Source organism: Phascolarctos cinereus, unplaced genomic scaffold (genome assembly GCF_003287225.1).
Source record: "Phascolarctos cinereus isolate Bilbo 61053 unplaced genomic scaffold, phaCin_HiC Scaffold_4;HRSCAF=312, whole genome shotgun sequence".
In the NCBI taxonomy this organism is placed as follows: domain Eukaryota; kingdom Metazoa; phylum Chordata; class Mammalia; order Diprotodontia; family Phascolarctidae; genus Phascolarctos; species Phascolarctos cinereus.
The window spans coordinates 530,485,446-530,507,306 of record NW_027555847.1 but is presented as its reverse complement, the minus strand read 5'-3'; the positions used below and the strand labels follow the sequence as shown (position 1 = coordinate 530,507,306).

General features: G+C 37.2%; 1 protein-coding gene across 1 annotated transcript in view; it reads left to right on the top strand.

Moving 5' to 3' along the window:
- Positions 1-2,393, top strand: part of RTTN (rotatin) — a 206,622-nt gene extending 204,229 nt beyond the window's left edge. Inside the window, 2 exon segments of the mRNA XM_020985627.2 lie at positions 884-953; positions 1,955-2,393. Coding sequence (XP_020841286.1) covers positions 884-953; positions 1,955-2,040 — 156 coding nt within the window. The 3' untranslated portion in view covers positions 2,041-2,393.
- The last annotated feature ends 19,468 nt before the right edge of the window (positions 2,394-21,861 follow it).

Here is a 21,861-nt window from a genome sequence, read left to right as displayed (position 1 = left end):
CCTTCATGTTCATCTTCTACATGTTTTGTTGGTTATTGAGTTACTTTTAGAGGCACATCATTCTGTTGAGGAATTCTTCCTTATGAGAATAATTTTTTTCATAAGAATTTTCCAATTGATAGTATCTTATCCTTCTCGAGTCAATTTGCCCCATAAATTTTAACCTATATGAATTTCAATTCTTTGAATTTTACTCTAAAAATCTAGGGTGTATGTCAGACTACTTGCAGACCCTCTCTCCTCTCCTTATATATCACAAATTCTAAAATGAAAACTCTCTTCTTCCCTCACAAATGAGTGTGGTCATGGTCCACCTTTATATGACAGATTCAGCCAAGGGTCTAGAGTCTCACTCTGCATTAATTTTATCTTTGTAAATTTCACTGTGTCATGAGGTGATTATAGATTGTTTTGACTAACAGCCTTGTAACTCTATAACCTTGCCTTGACCAATATTCTTTAAGCCATAGCTCTAACCACTTTTGGCCCTATGGTCTAGATTTTCATTTTTTTTTTTTAGATTTTCATCTTGCATGATTCTATTTGCAGATTTTCATATATTTTCTTTAGTCTGCTCTAAGATATTTGGGATAATTTTGCACTCTGTGTGTGCTTGCATGCACATGGGTATGTATGGGGACGTGCATGTGTGACACACATAGATTATAATAATTCAGCTAGAGATTTGTATGCCATCATGGTGTCATATTCTCTTGCCCACTCTTCACTTCCCCTCTCTACATATAAATCTCTAGTTGCATTATTATAATCTGTTTCTTATTTGATAACATAGCTCACTATTGACAGAAGATATCCCATGACACCTTGAGCTTTATAATGTGGGAATAAATGTAGTTATTGGAGTACTCTATATTTTCTACAGGCAAAAGCAACTTTGAAAACTCCATCAATAATAAGAAAAGTGGATAAAGCTTATGCTTCAGCAAAAAAAAGTAAGTTTCTCTCTTAGAAAGTTTCTAGCTGTAGTTTGAAAGATGATAACCATCGATGCTGACTTCTGACTAAATAAGCCTTTGTGCAGGGCACAGCAAAATGTCAATTTGCTAAAATGATGTTTTGCAAATGTGCAGATATTTATTGGTTGTCCATCCTTTTGAAAATTAAGCCTTTAGCAATAAAATCTGCTGGCAAATGTTTATAGTGTCATCATTTCATAAAATTTGGCTATGATTCTTCTCTGTCAGTTTTTCCTTACTCTATTTCTTTTGCCAGTGTGCTAAGGAAAGGTTTTTGTGTGATAAAAACTACTGCCCAATTAAGATTGACCTTGAACAGCAAACTCTGATCTGACATCAGTTTGTTAAATTATTGTATGACAAGAAAAGACTTTTACTCTTATATCTAATATGTCATCTTGTCAGTTTGATTGTGCTATGAGATATGGGCTTACCATGACTTTTTCTTTTTAAAAATTTTTTCTAGAATTGTAAATTCTTTCTGAGCATCATTAGCTCAACTTTCTATGCTAAGTCATGGACCTTGAATTTAGTTTTTCCAGAGTCCAAAGGATTCTGCTGGCCATTTATTTGTTTCTTCATAGTTGAGCTCAAAACATCATTCTTGCAAGCTATGAGCATAAATTCTAGAGCTGGTTAAAAATACCCAATACCACAGTGTTGAAGAGAGTGTTTTTGGAGCAGTGCTATGCATTTGAGATTATATTTTGTAAATTGTTCAAGGGAGGTAGTTAGTTGTTTTGTTCCATTTTCCTAAGTAGGCAAAGTGTACAGAAACCTTCACCAAGTCTTCTTTTCAGAGAAATAAAATTAAGGAATATGTGTATATATACATATTATAGTATTTATAGATAAAACATTTATATCATTTATTGCTATCTTATTTTGAATTCCAAGTAGATGTTAAGGATGCTTTTAAAGTTTCACATATAGTATTAATTTCAACAGATTTGTTTTCTCTCATTTGTCTCTTATAGCTATCCCAGACCCTGATGCAAACTCATTAAATGTCTATTATTTAAAATGTCTGGAGAATCTGGTGCACCTCCTTCTCTGCACATGAATGTCTTGTACTCCTCCATTTCAATTCTGATACTTACCTGGTTAGAAGAGCTTGATTCAGAGAGATATTGTGCACTTTCAGGTTCGTGTACACATTTTATACAAAACATGCAAAGCCTTCTGGAAGGTACTAATGCCTTGATGCCAAACAGGAAGTAGAATTGATGATAGTCAAAATTCTACTACAGTATGATGGAACCCCAAATAGCATTTGACAAGATGATAGAAAATAAAAACATGGGAAAAAACAAATATTTTTTACTTTTTTATATAAAACTGCTGTATGAAAAATCATATTTATTACCTATTTATCAAAATAAAATATTTGGGAAACTAAACTGATTGAAGTAATAATGTATTTGTCTCAAACTTTTGTTAGATTTCTCACTTGTAAATGGTAAGAAATGAAATAATTTTGTGGTCTAATTTCCTTGATTTAGCATTAGTCATAAAACATAACAACATAACTTAGTCAATCTAAGGCAAACATTTTATATGTCTTTTATCCATGACATCTTAGATCCTATGCCTGGCCTTAAGGAAATAATTATTTTTTCATTCAGCAAACATTTATGGAGCACCTACTTTGTACAAGTTACTGAACTACTGAGGGAGTAGTTGTTCCTATCCATTAGGAATTTATAATCTAGTGGTGGAAATTAGATGTGTGTGCATGCATGTATACATATGTGCATGCAGGAATCTGTATGACAATACAAGGTAGAGTGATATTATGCACACATATATTATATTTAATATATGAGAGATAAAAAACAAAATATATAAGAGTGCAGTGAAGGAATAGACCTTCTGATTGTCTATTTTAGGGAAAGCTTTATGGAGAAGTTAGCATTTGAGTTGAACCTTGAAGGATGGATAGAATTTCAAAAGAAAAAGATTGTGGTGGGAAGCAGGATGTTAAAGGTAAAGCAAATTCTGTGGGCAAAGGCCTGGAAATAGAAAATCATAGAAAGTGTTTCAGGTAGTTTAATCTAGTTAATCAGTAATCCATAAGAGTGTTGATGAGGGTCTGGATTAGAATTATAACAGCAGTAATTGAAAGGAGTGGTTGACCAAGGTTTCATCCAAGAGTGAATGACTTGAAGAAGAAAATGCCACTGGCAGAGAAGTAGATAACCAGTTTGTGGGGAAAAGGTGATTTGTTTATCTGGAGTTGTCCAAGTCGATCTTCTACAAATAGTCCAAGCAGTTTTAGTATAATGGTAGGCACAGAATTTAGTGTTCAAGGAGTTGAAGAGCACAGGGCTTATGAGAAAGTAGAGGCTGTGAGTGAGAGTGTGTGTGTATGTGCATGTGTATGTGTGTGTAAAAGCTATTTGTTCTTTCTAGAATTTTGATAGTGAAACAAAGGAGAGAAGAAATTAGCTCAAGGGAGTGGTAAGAGTAGGGGAAGTTTATTTAGGATAGGAGATACCTGCTCCTGTTTATATGTGACAGGGAAGAAAAGGGTAGAGAGGAAGATGTTGAAGATGCAAGAGGAGGAAGAAGAGCATGATCGCTGAGGACATGCAAGGAATAGGACCAATGGCACAGATAGAGGAATGAGGTAAGAAGGATAGGACTTGTTTCTCTAATACCAGAGGGAAGAAAGTGAAGACGTAAAAATGCAGGAAAGTGGTCAGCTGTTGAGGATAAGAGTTAAAGGAACTTATGTTGGTTGGCTTCTGTCTTAAGTAAAGTCAGGAGTAAGGTTATTTGCTGAGAGTGGTAGGAATGGGGACTTGAAAATATCGAAGGTTTGGAATAATCACCTTGGAAGTGAAGTAGGGAGCTGATAAGACATGAAGAAAACTATTGCCAAAGAAGTCAAGTCATTGAGAATTAATTCAGTGCCTTCTGTGTGCCAGACACTATGCTAAGCACTGGCACTAAACAAAGGTCTAAATTAAAAAACATGAGTTTATTAGTGGTGCTCTTATAGGAAGTTTTAGTACAGTAGTGGAGACAGAATCTAGTTTGCAGACAGTTGAAGAGCACATGGCTTATAATGTAGAAGAGGCCATATATCTAAGCTACTCATTGTAGAAAGTTACATAGAAACTGGAGAAGCAGGAATGATCTTTTTGAATGCTAGATTTATTTGCCAAAGCAGAGTAAACTTCAGATTGGAGAGGAAATAACGAATATAATTAAAAAGAAATTGAGACCTCTCATACCCTAGCTACTCTCAAATTCAAATCACCAGAATCACATTCCAGGGCATGAAACTGCATTCCAGGGTACTAAGAGATTGAATCAATCAGTCACATTTATTAAGTGCCTCGTATGTTCCAGGAACTCTGCTAAATACAAGAAATATAAATATAAAAATGCAAGGGTCTTTATTCTATCAGGAATCAGTTTCTATCAGGAGAGACATAATACACACAAACACGCATCTACATATATAATAATATATATTCATATATAAAATAAATACAAGGTAGTTTGGGGGCATGTACATTTAGGAGGGAGAGAGCAAGATCTCTGAGTAGCAGTTAGGGGTACTAGCAACTAGGGGACTAAGAAAGGTTTGATTTAGGAAGTGATGTTTGAGATGAGCTTTGAAGGAAAGTAGGAATTCTAAGATGTGGTGGGGAGTGCATTCTGGGCACTGGGGAAGCCCTATGTGAAGGCATGATGATGGGAGATAAAATGAGTCATGTGTAAGGAGTAGCAAAAATTGACCTCTGAGCCAGTGATAATGGTCTCTGAAAAATTTTGAAGAGTATATCCTGGGAAGATGATGGACTAAGGGCAACTTCAGGCTCAGCATTTCCATGCTTTGCCCTTCAGATCAATAATAAAGGTGCCCATCAATGCCATTGAAAAGAAAATGCCAAGCAGAAGAAATAAAAAGCCACTACAAGGTAATTCTTGAAAAAACAGCACTATCTGACTACATCACTACATAATTGTGCCCCTCAAAGGTATTGGCTCAATCATGACAGTTGCAGTTTTAGGCACCAGCTTTTGGAGTGCAGCTTTCCTGGAAAAGCCTCATCCTGAGGCAAATAACTGTGAATGTCAGTTCCCAAGGCTCAAGAGGGATGAAAGATTGTTGTGGAGGTGGCTAGAACTTTCAAGCTTCAAAGTATTCCCATATGGTATGCCTTGACCAGACCCTTCCCTCACCTCTTTGGAAGCTAGAAAAGGCCTACTCTTGTCCTGTTATTGTATTCTTTGGTAGTTTGATTGGTGTGGCACTTAATAAGTAAGTTAATTTAGGTATTATAATTTTTAATATGGCTCTGCCCACCCACGAGTGATTAATATTTCTCTAATTGCTTAGATCTGTTTTTATTTTTATGAAGAATGTTTCCTAATTATGTTTATATAGTTCCTATGTTGGATTAGCAAGTAGACTCACGTGTATTTTATACTGTCAAGTATTTTAAATGGAATTTCTCTATCTCTTCCTACTGGGTTTTGGTGGTAATATAGAGAAATTTTGATGGGTGGATTTATTTTATATTCTCTAACTTTCCTAAAGTTGCTAATTCTTTTCACTTGTTTTTTCGTTGACCCTCTAGGGTCCTCTAAGTGAACTACCATATCATCTGCAAAAAGTGATAATTTTGTTTCTTTGTTTCCTGTGTTTATTCCTTTGATTTCATTTGCTTGTCTTATTGCTATAACTAGCATTTCTGGTACAATACTGAATAATAATGGTGATAATGACATCCTCGCATCACTCTTAATCTTACTGGAAAGGCTTCTAGTTTACCCCTAGTATCAATAATGCTGTTCTTAGTTTTGGATAGATACTGTTTATCATTTTAAGCAAAGCTCTATGAGTTCCTATGCTTTCTAGTTATTTTTAATAGGAATGGGTATTGTGTCTTTTCAAAAGCTTTTTCAGCATCTATTTAAAAATATGATGTTTGTTGTTTTTGTTGTTGATATGGTCAGTTATGCTCATTGTTTTCCTAGTATTGAACTGCCCTTAATTCCTGGTATAAATTTCCTCTGGTCATAGTGCATGATCTTTGTGACATATTGTTATTATCTCCTTGCTAGTATTTTATTTAGAATTTTTGCATTAATATTCATTAGTAAAATTGGTCTATAGTTTTTTTTGTTTTTGTTTTTGTTCGCCCAAGTTTATCAAAATCACATTTGTGACATAGAAGAAAATTTTTTTCCATTTTTCCTTAACTATTTTTTAAAACAGTTTATGTAGTATTGAAATTAATTATTCTTTAAATGTTTGGTGGAATTTGCTTGTAAATCTATCTGCTCCTAGGAATTGTTTCCTAAGGAGCACATTTATGTCTTGTTCAATTACTTTTCTAAGATAAGGTTATTTAAGCATTCTATTTCCTCTTATGTTAGTTTGACAGTTTCTATTTTTCTAAATATTCAATATTCTCCGGAGGGCTATCATATTTAACTTCTATAAAATTCTATTGATCTCCTTAACTTCTTTCTTGTTTACTTTATGGTTAACTATACCTAGGTCTGAGATAGGTAAAATGAGGTTCCCCACTATTATAGTTCTCTAAGTATCCTTTTATAACTCATTTAACTTTTCCTTCAAGAATTTGGATGCTATTCAAGTGTGTTTTTTGTAAACAACATATTGTTGGATTCTGGTTTCTAATCCATTATGCTGTCTTCTTCCATTTTATGGGTGAGTCCATCCTATTCCCTTCACATGGAATAGGCAGATGTGAACAATTTGTTCCAGCAGGCCATGAAGGCAGCAGAAGCAGGCACTATGGAATGCTTAGAGCTTGGTAAGATATTGAAGGTCATCCACTGCATCATGAGCCATTGCCAGTCTTCTCAACTTTTGTTTTGCCACTGGACTCCAATTACTGTGGAAGAGAGTGAGGCCAGTGACGTTGGGCAACTCTGACTCACTTAAATATTCACAAGCCAAAAGACACCACCCATACCTTTTACCATTTTTACATACCTCAACGTCCTGTGGCAAGGGAAAAGTGACAAAGCAGCAGGTGTGGATGCACTGGAAGTTGAAATCACAACCTTGTGCACAGGTGGCCAAGGGCATAGAGTTATCTTCTTATCGTACTGAAGCAGCAATGGGATTCAGTAGTCACCTGGAAGTCTGAGCAGCCTTTTTAAAGGACCACACTACTCACCTCTTGGTGTAAGAAAGGGTCCAGGAAAGGTGCCCTAAAATTTGTCTGCTTCACCTAATCTTCTTTGATGCAGGCATACTGTGCTGAGTGGTCTTGTGCCACTGTCTCCTATGTCTTGCAATTGATTCCAAAGTTCTTGAGAGAGACCTTTAGAATGTCCTTGTATTGCTTCTTCTGACCTTCATGTGAGAGCTTGCCTTGTGTGAGTTCTCCAAGGCAAATGTATGGGGTTTTTTTTTCTTTTTGGTGAGGCAATCAGTGTTGAGTGACTTGTCCAGGGTCACACAGCTAGTAAGTGTCAAGTGTCTGAGGCTGTATTTGAACTCAGGCCCTCCTGACTCAAAGTCCAGAGCTCTATCCACTGCTCCAACTAGCTGACCCGCAAATTGAACAGTGTGGTCAGCCCATCAGAGTTGCACTCTCCACAGTTGTGTTTGCATTCTTGGCAGATCAGTTCAAGAAAGGACCTCAGTGTCTGGTATCTTCAAAATCTTCCTAAGACAATTCAAATGGAAGCAATTAAATTTCCTGGCGTGGCGCTGGTATACTGTCCATGTTTCACAGGCATACGATAATGAGGTCAGCATAACAGCTCTGTAGACCTTCAGTTTGGTAGTCTAATATCTCTTCTCTCCAATACTTTCCTTCAGACACACACACACACACACACACACACACACACACACACACATTCAAAAATACATATATGTGAATTATTATGGACACCTGTAGACAATTATTGACAGGAATATTCAGTCTCTAGTTGCTGACATTGCATATCAATCTTCATAGCAAAACTATTGCAAGGATTTTATTTAAGACAAATTTGTCTTGTTCCTTGACCATTCTCCTCAGCTCATACCTGGGAGCCAGTTGGATAGCTATCTGGTTGGGGTCACTCTACTGGTGGGCACCATATTCCTACAAGCCTCTTATGATTTGGTGTCTACCAATAGCCACCTTCTCTATTGCTCTTTTAGTGCCTATTAGTTCCTGTGCCAGTTTTGGCTTTCACTGTGCTGGTAGGTCCTGGTTGCTACATTGTTCTTTGTAACCCACGTTCAGCTATCAATACATCTTTGCCCTCTCTGTAACTTCATTATATTCATGACCAAAGTGAATGTTTTTCTAAACCAAAGATGCTTTCCTTAAGTATAGGTGTAGGCTACATAAATGTGTGTTAATTGTTTTTATTATTTTTGCAATATTTCAAGGATCTATAACTTTATACAACAACATAGATTACAAACCAGTGCTTACCTTTAGTAAATGGTCCTTGTGAGTTACCATTGCTGAAAAAGAACATTCTTAGCCTGGTAGATGACCCTTTAATAATGAACCTCTAGCCCAGGGGTTCTTAACCTGGGGTATATGAGTGTTTAAGAAGAAAAAATTTTTTTGGTAAAAATCTTTCAATATAATTGGCTTCTTTTGTAAACTTGTGTATTTTACTTTGTGTACATAAAACCATTATTCAGAAAGCCATCATTTCAGAAATTCAGAAATCATAAGATTCATCAGACTGCCAAAATAGCTATGACACACAAGAAGGTTAGGAACAAGACTGACAGCTAGTCCCACATTGGACTCAAGCTTGCAACCTTTCCTGATTAGTGGGGCCTTCCAGAGTTTGTGTCTTGCTGGCAAAGTCGTAGGTAACTCAAGATCATCTCCATGTGATAATGAAGCATTGGAAGAGGTCTTTCATAGAGCTATTATTATTATTATTAGAACATATGCCAAATGTATGGAAAATTAATAATATTTTAGTGAACAGAAGGTAGACCTTGGTTTCAGAATGAACTGAGTTCAAGTCTTATCTCTGACACATATATGGTACATGACTGTGAAAGTCCCATAACCTTGCAGTGCCTCCGTTCATCTGATATGAAAACAATAGCTGATATGAAAAATAATCAATAAACATTTATTAAGCACCTACAGTGTGCTAGGCAATGTGCTAAGAAATGGGGATACAAATATGAAAAAACACAGTCCCTTTCCTCAATGAGTTTACAATCTAATAGGGCAAGACCAAACACAAAAGTAAGCTGAAAACAGATGGGGAGTGGAAGGCTGAGAAGCTACCTGATGAGAGGACATGGTAGAGAAGTCAATTAGAAAAGTCCCAATGTAGGGCAGCAAAATGAGAAACAGGATGTCTGAGCTGGGGTCTCTCCTTAAGTGGAGGTTTGGAGTTCATGGTCCTGGAGAGATAGAGAGTAGTGAGTGATGAGGTAGAGTATCAAGGCTAATGAGATCTCCCAGGATAAAGAGGGTATCCCAATGATGAACTTCCTGGAGCATGGTGGAGAAATCAGTTAGGGAAGTCCCAAAGTAGTGCAACCAACTAAGAGATGAGATACAAGTGAGATGCTGATATGCATTGATAGAGAGAATTTCCTTACGTGTGGCTTCCTATATTCATTAAATCACAAGTCTAGTAAAAAATAAACAACTGAAAAACAACCTCCTTTATAATCTGATTCCAGGCTATCTTTCCAGGTTTATAATATACTAATCCCTTTCGCACACTCTTCTGTCAGTCAGCTAGCATTTATTAAGTGCCTACACTGCGCCAGGCACTCTTCTAAGTACTGATAATAGTACTTGCCCTCAAGGTGCTCTCAGTCTAAGGGTCCAGCCAAACTGGCCTGCTCCAAGTCCCTCAATAATATTTGATATCCTGTCTGAGGGCCTTTGCATAGGGCATCCTTCCTCCCACCCCATTCTTAGAATGTCATCTCTCCTCTCTATCTCTCAGAATCCCTAGTTTCCTTCAAAGCTCAGCTTACATGCCACATCTTTTTCCGGTCTTCCCAGTGCCAGCACTACCCTCCAAATTACTTTATATTTATTTATATATAAGTGGCACATGTATAGATGTTGCCTTCCTCAAGGGAATATGAGCTTTGTATACACAGGGCCTAGCATAGTACCAGGCACATAATAAATAAATACCTTTTGATTAATTGATTGATAGGAGGTATTGCTACCTTTTTGGAAACTCCTGTAAATACTACACATTGGGTCCCCCATAACAAAATCTCACAACATAGAGGAAGTTGCTGGGATCATCATCAACCTATTACATCCTCCCTTCCTAACCACATTCAAATCTCTAACACATAACAAAAGAGAGCTGGGCAACATAGATGTTGACCCCATTGGCCTTCTGTAAGACTCTAAACATTGCGTGCTGGTTTTCTGTTTGGATTAAAACTTTTACTCACTGGGCAGCAAGCAAACATACCTTGCTTCTTACAGATGGAGCTATTTGTTGTCAACCACTAATGAGAAATGGACATGAAATATTTAAAGTGATACAGTTAAAACTCAATTCCCCATAGCCTGCTATTTGTTCCCAATAGCCTGCAATGGTTCCAGTAGAATCAGCATTTCCACTATCTCATTAAGCTAGTCTATTATAAAGTTACTTTCAGGTCTTACCTGTGGTTCCTCTCCCTCCCCACTTCACCTGTCCTGGGAGAGAAGCACTCCCATTTATTTCTGCAGAAGCCTGACATATTCTTAGGGTGGCATGCCTCCCTCTACCAAAGAGCTCCAAAGTAAGAACTAAGAGGAAGGAAGGAAGCTGACAGGTTAGCTGTTGAGTCTCAACTTTCACACAGCATGGGTGATACAAACAGGCTTCTGTTATTTCCACACTGCTGGAAGTGCAGCCTGTGCAATTTGCAGAATATGCTCTTCTATTTTTAAAAAGCTGATAGCCCCCAAAAAGGAACATCCCAGGCGAGAACCTAAGATTGGATGCTAAGAGCCTAGATTCACTCTCCTGTTTATTGTCAGTGCTGATTACATTTTAATATAGGTAAGAGGGTGAGGCTTTTTCTCACCTTCCCATAACTTAAGATAAATTAAAACAGTAAAACCTCGGATCTGAAGCTTTTTGTGGGGCAGAGCAGGATTTTAGGGACTGTAATTAAAGGACTGTAATTTATCATTTCCAGTAGTTAAGGAAATTGTTCTAGAAAAATAACACTTAATAGTCCAGGGGATTTTGACATGATCAAATTAACAGTCTTTTGAGGCAGATTTAGAACTCTTTGCGGTCCATTGTACTAAGGACTACAGTACTGATGGTTATTACTGTCCAGGTTTGCAAAAGCGGCGGTAAAAATTAACATACGACTAATAGTGTACTCTATGTTGTACACACATAAGGAGAACAGTCATGAAGAGCTGGGCATTATTTGTGACAGTCTTTTAAACTCAAGCCCTTTTCAGTGTCTCAGCTCAGAAAGATGCACCTCACTTTTTGTTGCTACCTAACAAGCTACTTTGTGCATTTGTTTGTTGCTCAGCAATTCAGATTGATAATGCCATTTTAAATTGTGCTTCAAGATTCCTTCACAGTATTTTGCTTGTTCTTGCCTACTCTGCTCACGTTTGTCCCATTTCAGCACAATAGCCACCAGATACATGAATACTCTAAATACTAAACTGAGGACACTTGGGGAGGGGGCAGGTGGAGATGGAGGTGGAGGTTTCATGTTAGCCTTTCCATGAAAATGGTCATGCCCTCAGACCCTTTCCAGTGAGACATATGCTCCTGGCCCTTTATTAAAGAACATGTGTGACTAGAGGATCTTGATTGGTCACTGCACTTCTCCAATCTTCTCCCTACCCCATTACAGGAACTGAGTAACCAGCCAGAAGCCTCTAGCCACACGTATTCCTTAGCAAGAGAACGAGTCTCATCAAAAGGGGCCCAGATGCATAATCAGCTCCATGTGCAGTGTTCCCACTATAAATGTCTTTGTATCTCCAGTATTTAGCATAGTGCTATATAAATATCAGGTACTTAATAAATACTTGCCAAATTGAATGTAAATATTGTGTGTAGTACTGTTCTGTATAATTTTGGTCCTCTGGTTTACCTAGATCTCAGTCCTAGGTTTATTGGATCACAGATTCAGACTCAGACCTATAAGGGATTTTAAATATCAGCTCCAGACCTCATCTAAGGAAACTGAAGCCTAGAGAGCTATAAGTAACTCCTCCAATATCAAACGGATAATAAAAGCAGAATAAGATTGAAACTCAGGTCCTCCAATTTCAAATCCAGTTGTCTTTCCAGTGGCAAGTACTAATTTATTGTATTCCTGAGCAGAAGTGCATAAAAGACTTAGCAGTGAGAGCTCTGCTCTCCACCACTAACAATGGAGGCTGTATCAGACAAAACATCTTCATCTCAGCCATGTTATTATAGGGTAGAGTAGCCTCAGGAACCTAGTGAACTTTATGGATTAGCCAAACTTGCTTAGGAGTTATTTGAGTCAATTGATTACAACAAATGTAGTTGTGTTTGATAAATGCAGTGCAGAGATACTGATTGGAAAAAATACAGAAGAGAGATTTTGATTACATTCCTAGCAATTATCCTGTATCTACCAGCTATCTTTATTCTATTTTGTTTGTAGCCTCTAGTCATGATAAAGAACACAATTTTTCGATGTTTTGTAGCACGTAGTGTAGAATGACTGGCTAGGATCTTGTCAGCCATAAGATTTATGCATTCAGCCAACAAGTATTTATTAAATGACTATTGTTTTCCCAATACCACTTGGCTTTGTGGAAAATAACCAATAAAGTAGGAGACTTGGTTTCTTCCCTCTGGCATTTGCAAATTGAGTTGGGAAGACTAGCCAAGTCTGGAAACAAAAAGAAAACAATTCTAAGCAAGGGAGGATGATGTGACAGTAATACCTTAGTACTAGAGAAATTAATGAAAGGCAAAGATTAGTGAGGTGTTTGGTTAAGAGAATTGATGAAAAAGTGGCCTTTGAACTCAGCTTTAAAGGAAGAATAGTATTCTGTTTGAAGGATGAGACTTGTTCTTTCCAGAGGCAAGAGGAAATAAAGGAATAAAGGCAGAAATGAGAATTGCATGAAGAATTGATCAGAACAAAGAATGAATGAGTAAATGACCAAAAAAATCCACTTATTAAATGTTTATTATATGCAGGGGACTACAAATACAAGCAAGTGAGGCAGTGTCTGCCATCAAAGAGCTTTACATGTTTCTTTGTTTTGTTTTTCTAGGCAATTGGGGTTAAGTAGCTTGCCCAGGGTCACACCGCTAGTAAGTATCAAGTGTTTGGTCTGAGGCTGGATTTGAACTCAGGTCTTCCTGATGTCAGGTCCGGTGCATTATCCACTGTGCCACCTAGCTGCCCCAAAGCTTTATATGTTAAAGAGCAAAGATGGCATATAATGGGAAGCTAGAATGAAAGAAGGAACACACAGGGCATGAAAAGCTTCCTGAACGCTGGCTGCACAGATAGAAAACATTACCAAGGCACTAGAATAGAAATGTAAATATGTGTGTGGAGATTGTGAGTGCAGAGGTACCTAGAAGGAATAGAAGTGCTCAAAGATCTTGAGTCAAGCAGTTTATTCCTCATAGATATGTGGTTCCCAAGCCCTACATTCCCACACATGGCTCTGGCATGCAGTGGGATTCATATGCCAGTCAAGAGCCCTGATCTTTTGCTTTCAGCCTTTATATCTGATTGCTGTTCATGGCAAAATCACCAGAATTAAGTGGGAGGAGGACTTTAGGATCAGGCAATCAGCACATGGTGCAGACTGCAACTCCTTATCAATAGCAAAAGCATCGTGATGGGAAAAGTTTGCTAACCTTGGATTAGATGAAGTTTGCTAAAACGATTATAATCAATGGAACTCTGTCTTGCTTTCCTAAGTGAAGCTGATTAAATTGATATTGAATACATAGAAATTTCCCAAAGGTGAGTCAATCAGTGGTCAAACATGGAATCATCCCTATCAGCTAGGGTGTAGCAAAGGGCCAATCTTCACACTATTATAGAAAAGAAGGTTATAAAAATGATAAGAAGGGAATTACATCTTAGAGCATTGCAAGGCTGGAAAGGTGCTTGTGACACATAGCCTGATGTTTGTTTTTATGACCAAATTTGAACAACTGTCTATGGGGCTGCCCTCTGTTTGGACAATTTTCCAGGTGAATGATCACATGGTTATTGTAGTGCACAGACATTTAGGAGATATAAAAGAAGTTACAAAGAGGGGAGTCAGAACCTTTCTGCCTTGCAAGACCTTCATTTTCACATAGGCTATGGTCATCAGGATCAAAGACATACTTCCATGAGGGAAATACAGAGGGATGGAGAGTCATGTCCAACTTTAATCCTGTATCCTTGATTGCTCATGTTCCTATATCCTTTTATGATATCTTAATAAAAGTAAAATTAAAATGGTTGTTAAATCCATTCACATTTAGAATTTGTGAGAGTTAAGTTTATGTTTTACTCCACTTATCTCTAATGCTGGTTTTCTTTCAAATGTGGATCCCCCCCTTTCCTCAATAAAAAACGATACTTTTTCTCTTTAACTATTTTAGTTTAATCAACTTTAAGGCAAACTTATTCTCACTAGCAATGTTCCATTCACCCTCAAGGCATTCTTTTATTTGATATCCCATTTCCTGGTAATGGAGTTTTACCTAACAAATTCTTTTTTCTTTTTTTCCTTTCTTCTCTCAGTTAAGTAGTCAAATAAAATCCCTTTTCCTGTCTGTCAATTTTTTTGTTTGATAGGTTAAAATTTCATTTTTTTGTACCTTTTCTAGAAAGGTTTTCTTTCCCTTGTTCTCTTTATTATTTCTCTTCCCTTTACATCTATTCTAGACTTTCATTCTTTGATTAATATCCTTTACACTTATTATTCCTTCTTCATTCTTTTTATCCTAATGGAATTAAAGCTTCTAAGGTACCTACCATGAGATCTCTCTTCTAACATTTTTATGTTACTGCCTTGTAGATCTTAACTCTGGCCTTTTATATCCCACTTGTAGATACAGTAATTTCTAGAGGTGATAGAGAAGTTAGAAGTACTGCATGTTAGAAACTTTCCTATGTCCTTGATTGTGTAGTTCATTATTAAACCCTCCCCATAGTTATTTTTTTCCCATTTGCAATGAAATCTTGTCTCTGCCCTTCCTCTGTCCATGCCCTGCCACTTTTCAAGGTATCAGTTGCCCCCAGAAGCTATGGATTCCCTTTTCTTGAAACAGAATGAGTAGTCTAAGTGTTAAGCCTTTAGAGATTATGGCCATTGTAACATTTGTTATAGAATATATCTTCTCTCTCATGAGATTATTTTTCAGAGGGATGCCCTTTCTCCACTAAAAGAAGAATCCCCTCCTTTCTTTCCCCTTATTTTAATTCCTTCTTTTGCTGCTTTGCCCATTCTCCTATAGGCCCTTATTCTTGAGAGATTACAAGAGTTATTTGCTTTTCAGGGTTAATCTTTGATTTGATTAGGGCACATCATATATTCCCCTCTATCTTCTTCCTCCCTCTCCCCTTTTATGTGCTCTCTCATTCTGCAATTTAGTTCTACAAAAAGCCTTGATTTACCTGCAGGTGGGTGTTGTGAGGTTTATTTAGTCCATGATGTTTTAGGTACATTCCTCCGCTGAACTTGTATGTGGGTTTTTGTGAGGTTTAGTAAAAGTGTAAGCTGAATAGAAATCCCAAATGTAGGGGACTACTATTTGCCTTCCACTTTTATCCTTGTCTTCTTTTAGAAAGAAATCTCTTAATGGTTTCTGTTATTTTATTGTTATTGGGGAGGGATGGTGGTGGAAACAGTGTTAACCCTAAAAGTATCTTCTCTCTATATTTCCCCCTTTTTTTTCCTGAAGTACTTTATTACATTGCCTGTTACTTCCATGGTTGCTTAGTGGTTTACCTTTCTTATATGTCTTTTATCTAGGGTATTTGTAAAGTAAATAAACTGTTTAAGTCTGGTTTTCTTTGTAAGAATGCTTCAAATGCCTCTTTTTATGGAAAAATCATCTTTTTTCATTAATGGTTAGGAGGTTTGCTAGATTTGTCACCTCAGATTTCATCTTAATTTCCTTTGCTTTTTTACAGCACATTAGTTCATGTTCTTCATTTCTGGTTGGTTCAGAATAGTCATGTTTTATTCAATTTCCTTTGTTTATATATAAATATATTTTTATTTTTATTTTTTTTTTGCCTTTTTGGTGAGGCAATCGGGGTTAAGTGATTTGCCCAAGGTCACCCAGCTAGTTAAGTATCATGTGTCTGAGGCCATATTTGAACTTTCATCCTCCTAACTCCAAGGCTAGAGCTTATCCACTGCACAACCTAGCTGCCCCGCCTTTGTTTATACTTTAAGGTCATTCTCTACTTGCAGAAGACATCTTATTCCTTTTTATAATTGTTACATTTAACCTTTATGTGTCTTAATAAGCAGCACCAGTTGTTGGTGGCGTTTTTTTTTTGAGGCAATTGGTATTCTTTCAATTGTCACTTTATTTTCTGTGTTCACAAATTCTAAACAATTTTCTTATATTATTTTTTGCATTATGGAGTAAAGATTTTTTATTTATCTTGTTCTTTTGAGACGTTTAGTTTCTAGGCATCTTGTCTTCAAGATCAGTGTTCTACTTGTATTAAGATATTTCCTTTCAACTTTTTGCTTCCTTTCTTCCAGCTTGTCCTTCATTTCTGTGGATTTGCACTTCTAGTCACTTATTCTCTTTTGTTTCTTTAGTGAGATTTGATACAATGTAATGTTTTCCTAATCTGCAATTATATCTGCCATGCAGATCATAAATTCTGCTTATACAATTCTTATTTTTCTCTCAAACCATTTGGGAACATCCTGCTAGTTTTTTAATGCAATTTTGGGAATCCATAGGTCCTCTGCCTCATCAGGTGTTGATATATTTTCCATTTTCTTACAACAGTTATTCATAATTGTCTGGAGTTTTAAAGATAATCTGGAGGCCATATCCTCCTCTGTTTTTTTTAAAATAATTTCCTTGCTGGTTTATCTGTTCATGCTCAAGGCCTGTTACTAAATTTGCTTACTCCTGAGATCTTTGGTGATTTCAGTCTTTTCTCCTTATGTTCCCCTTTCATTCACTTTCTGACTACTTCCCCTCCTCTGGCTGTTTCCCCAACTTCCCATGCTGTGCAATTTGCATTTCACCAGCCTCGGTCTCCTCCTTAAGTGACTTCTGTGAGGACAGAACTGGTCACAGCTAGATGCCAGTCTGATTTCCTTCAGGCCCAGTGAAGCACTACACACATGCTGACCTCTGGCAGCACAGAGTGTTGCAACATTATTGTCTAAGCCAGAGGAAGTTTCTGGCTTTTGACTTGCTTAGGGAAAAGAAGCAAGTTTTGTTGTAAGCCCAAGATTCTGCTTGTGCAGCTCTGCTAGAGTGTGTGGTGGCTGGTGGAGAAGGGAGTGATAAATGTACATATTGGTGATTAGAGATTAGCCTTCGTTATTGTTATTTCATTGGGTTATTGCCTCATTAGGTTTCTTGGTTTCTCAGACCAGCAAGACAACTGACATTGCTTTATCTCTTGTGTACAATTTCCATTATAGAGAGGTTTGAATTGTGAGGATCAAAGAAAATGTGCAGTCCTCCATCTTGCTGGTCATGTGACCCAGAAGCTGCATAATTAGAATAATGGTAGCCCAAGATGCATTCAAGCTGAATACTAAACTTGAGACCTCTCTCAAAAGGCATTAAAGTCAAACTTCAAATAAACAGCAGAACTGGGATTACAATCTGTGATCCTTTGTCTAAAATAAGAATGATAATAGCTCACACATATAGCACTTTAAGATTTGCTAAATGCTTTACATATGTGTGGGACAAGTGAAAGTTTCTCATGTGAAATGTAAGCTATGCTCCAAAATGTAGTTAGGCTTCAGCATGAGCTGGGCCTAAGTTTCACTGTCGTTTTGGGAGAATGGGGGCTTTTGTAACCACCCCCTCTTTTGTTTTGTACCTTAACTTTACCAAATAAGGCAGTCCTCTAGCTCCTAAGTGTATTTTGAGTAAAATGTATCTCTTGGGTTCTAAATATAGACTGTGAAGTCTCTTGCCTCAGCCAATGAGGATAAAGAGATTGAGGCAAACAAGTGGGGAGGGGGGCTTTTTGGAGTGGTTTGCCTAAGACCATATAACTGCTTGCTGCTGTTTGTGCTGGGTCTCACTACTCCAGTCTGCCCTGGGTAGGTGACGCCCAACTCTCGCGCGAGACTTGCTAGAATAAAGCTTCTGTTTTCTACCTGGAGAAACCTCTGAGTTTTTATTTGAGTAAGTGGTCTAAATCCCAGTCACATATATTATCTCAAGTAATCCTCACAAAATCCATAAAACATGGGTGATATTAATCCCATTTTGAAAATGAGAAAACTAAAGCTAAAAGAAGTTAAGAGACTTTCCCAGGTTCACCAAGCTAGTAAGTATCTGAGGTGGAATTCAAATGTCTTTCTAATTCCAAGGCCAACACTCTAACCACTATTCCAACCTACCTTTCATGTTAATTCTGTGCAACTTTTCCCACATTTATTTCTTATTTTCCCAAAAAGGTGGTAAGCTCCTTAAAATTAAGGTACATGACTCATGCTTGTACTTTCACCTAAACAATACCTACAAAATGTGTCCGATAAATATTGACTAAATGATTGAATGAAGAATAAAAGAATTAAAATAAAGAAGGCAGTGCTATATAGGACAATTGCTGCTCACTGAGAAGGAAGGAAGAAGGAAGAAGGAAGAAAGAAAGAAAATTAAGCAGTATGCATTTATTAAGCACCACCTAAGTGCCAGACACTGTAAGACAGTTCTTGCCCATAAGAAATTCACGATCTAATGGAGGAGACAATCTGTAAATAACTATACAAAAAAAAAACTATATTCAGGATAAATAGGAAATAATTAGAAGATGGAAGACGCTAGAATTAAGATGGTTTGAGAAAGGCTTCCTATAGAAGGTAGGGTTTAAGCTGGAACTTGAAGGAAGCCAGGGAAGCCGGGAGATGAAATAAGTAGGGAACATTCCAGGCATCTGGGACATCCAGTGAAAATGCCTGAACTTAAGTGTCTTGTTTAAGGAACAGTAAGGTGGCCAGTGAATCAAAGAGTATATAGGGAATTATAAGGTGCAAGAAGACTAGAAAAGATGTGTGAGGGGCAGGTTATTAAGGTTTTGAATGTGACCAGAGGGCTTTATATTTGATCCTGGGGATGATAAGAAGTCACTGAAATTTATCAAATAGGAAAACTAACGTGGTCAGACCTACATTTTAGGAAAATCACTTTGGCACCTGATTGGAGGGCAAACTGAACTGGAGAGAGACTTGTGGCAGCAGACCAACCAGCTGGCTATTGGTGTTGCAATAATTCAGTCATGAGGAGCTGAGGACCTACACCAGGGCGGTAGCAATATCAGAGGAGAGAAGGGAGCATTTATAGAGATGCTGCAAAGGTGAAATCAACAGGATTTGGCAACAGTTTGGATATGAGTGTGAGAGATAGTGAACAGTTGAGGATGATACCTAGGTTGTAAGCCTGGAGGACTGGAAGTATGGTGGTGCCCTCAACAGTAACAAGGAAATTTGTTAGGGGAGAGAGTTTGGAGAAGAAAGGGAATTAGTTCCATTTTGGACATGTTGAGTTTAAGATGTCTACTAGGTATCTAGTTCAAGATATTTAATAGTTAGTTGGAAATGTGAGATTCAAAGTCAGAAGAGAGGTAGATTTGAGAGCCATCAGCATAGATATGATAACTAAATCCATAAGAGATGATGAGATCATCAAGTAAAATAATATGGAGGAAAGAAAGAGGACCCATGATATAGTCCTGTCTTATACCTATTGTTATAGTGGGTATGGCCTAGATAAAGATCCAGCAATGGAAGCTGAGAAGGAACAATCAGGTAGAAGGAGAATCAGGAAAGTTGTGTTTTGAAAACCTTGGGAGAAGAGTATCAAAGAGAAGGAAGGAAGGAAAGAAGGAAGGAGAGGAAGGAAGGAAGGAAGGAAGGAAATAGAGAAGAAAAAAAAGAAATAAGGAAGGAAATGATTAGGCATTTATTATATGCCAAGCACTGTGCTTAGTGATGCAGATACAAATACAAGCAAAAAGAAAGACAATTCCTGTTCTCAAGGAGCTTACATTCAAATGGGGGAAGGTAATACACAAAAAGGAGCTAAAAAGTGGTAGGTAACCTATGAAGGTAACCTGTGTAGAAGCATGGTTTTGAAATCCAAAGGGAGTCAGGAACAAGGGCAGGAAGAGAATGAAGGCAGGTGAGCTTGAGACCACCACAAAATGGAAGCTCCAGAAGGAACTCACCAATGGGAGAGGAAGGACAGGCCTTGAAGAGGAATATTCCATAGTGAGTGTTCTATAATGCATGGACCCAGTGACGGTAGGTTGTTCCAGGGTGAGAAGGTCTGTGTACTGAGACTCATAGGTCCTTCAAATTCTGAGACTTCAAAGTGATGGAATTAAACATGCATTTAAAGCTTACTTTACTATCTTGTTTCCATTACTACTAATGTATTAATATGGTCCAAGTACAAATGGCAAGGAGAAATGTCTGGAGTATATAAAATCCATCACATTTTTCATTTGGGTCATCTATTTTTCTGTTTAAGAAAATCATAAATCTTTTAGCTAACTTAAAACCTGGAATCCCACATATAAAAATGTTTCCTTGCAATTTACCCTTCATGGGTAGGCTCCGAAAGCAATTAAAAGTAACATCTTGGCATTTTATAGTCTACCCCTTGCTGTATTAAATCTATTCAATTAATGATTCAAAACAAGATTATCCTAATAAAATATCTGAAGAAGCTATACTTTCCCAATGTATACTCCATTACTAAGAAAGAGTTGGTAAAAATAGATTTGACAATACTTAGCTTACCTACTTCCTAGGGTTGTTGTGAGGCTCAAATGAGATGGGGGTGAAAGCACTTTACCAACTGTTAATTGGTAAACAAAGGTGTTATTATTACAATAGATCAAATTTGACAATATTACTGATGCATACAAAGCATAACCAAATACATATATTTCTAAAAATATAAATTCTTGTGAGCCAAAAATCACACACAAATACATATTTCCCTAAAAGAAGGAAACAAACTGTTTTTCTCTTCTGAATCTTAATCCCATTTTCTCAGGTCTTTCATATAAAAATCATCTCCTGGGAAATTTATTACCATAATTGGGACTATATGGCTCTTTTGAGAAAAACTTTTAAAGCACTGTGAGCAGCATACTCTCCTAAGTGGGTTTCTTAAAGGTCAGAGCAACTAACATTTAAAAATGTTGACTACTGTTGAGAAAAATCTGTAACAGAATCATGCTGAGTGTTGCTGAAGAGCTTGACTGCCAGATCTCAGAATTCTCAGACTCTTGGCATAGCCATGTGTACATTGTAAGCCTCAAGGCTTAGCATCACCCCCATAGAGTGCCTGATGACTTGTTATTGCTTCGTTTTAAAAGGAAACTTTTATATGAGGAACACTTCTTAACTTAATTAGAAAAAAATCCACTTCAGTTGACAAATCCTAATTCCCCCAACCTTTTGACATTTTTCGATCTTTAAAAAAAATAAAGATTGAAGAGTTATAATTAATCACGATGTAGTGCTCAATGAACAGATTTTCTTTATCTGAAAAAAGTTGTTTGATGATGATGATATGTTTGGGTTTTTTTTATAACTATCATATCCCAATAACCTATACCATGTGGTATCTTCCTCCACAACAAATTAAATCAAATTAAGCAAAACCGATCAGTACAGCAAACACAACTGAGTAGATCAGATTCTGCAACTGCAGTCCACCATATCTCAAC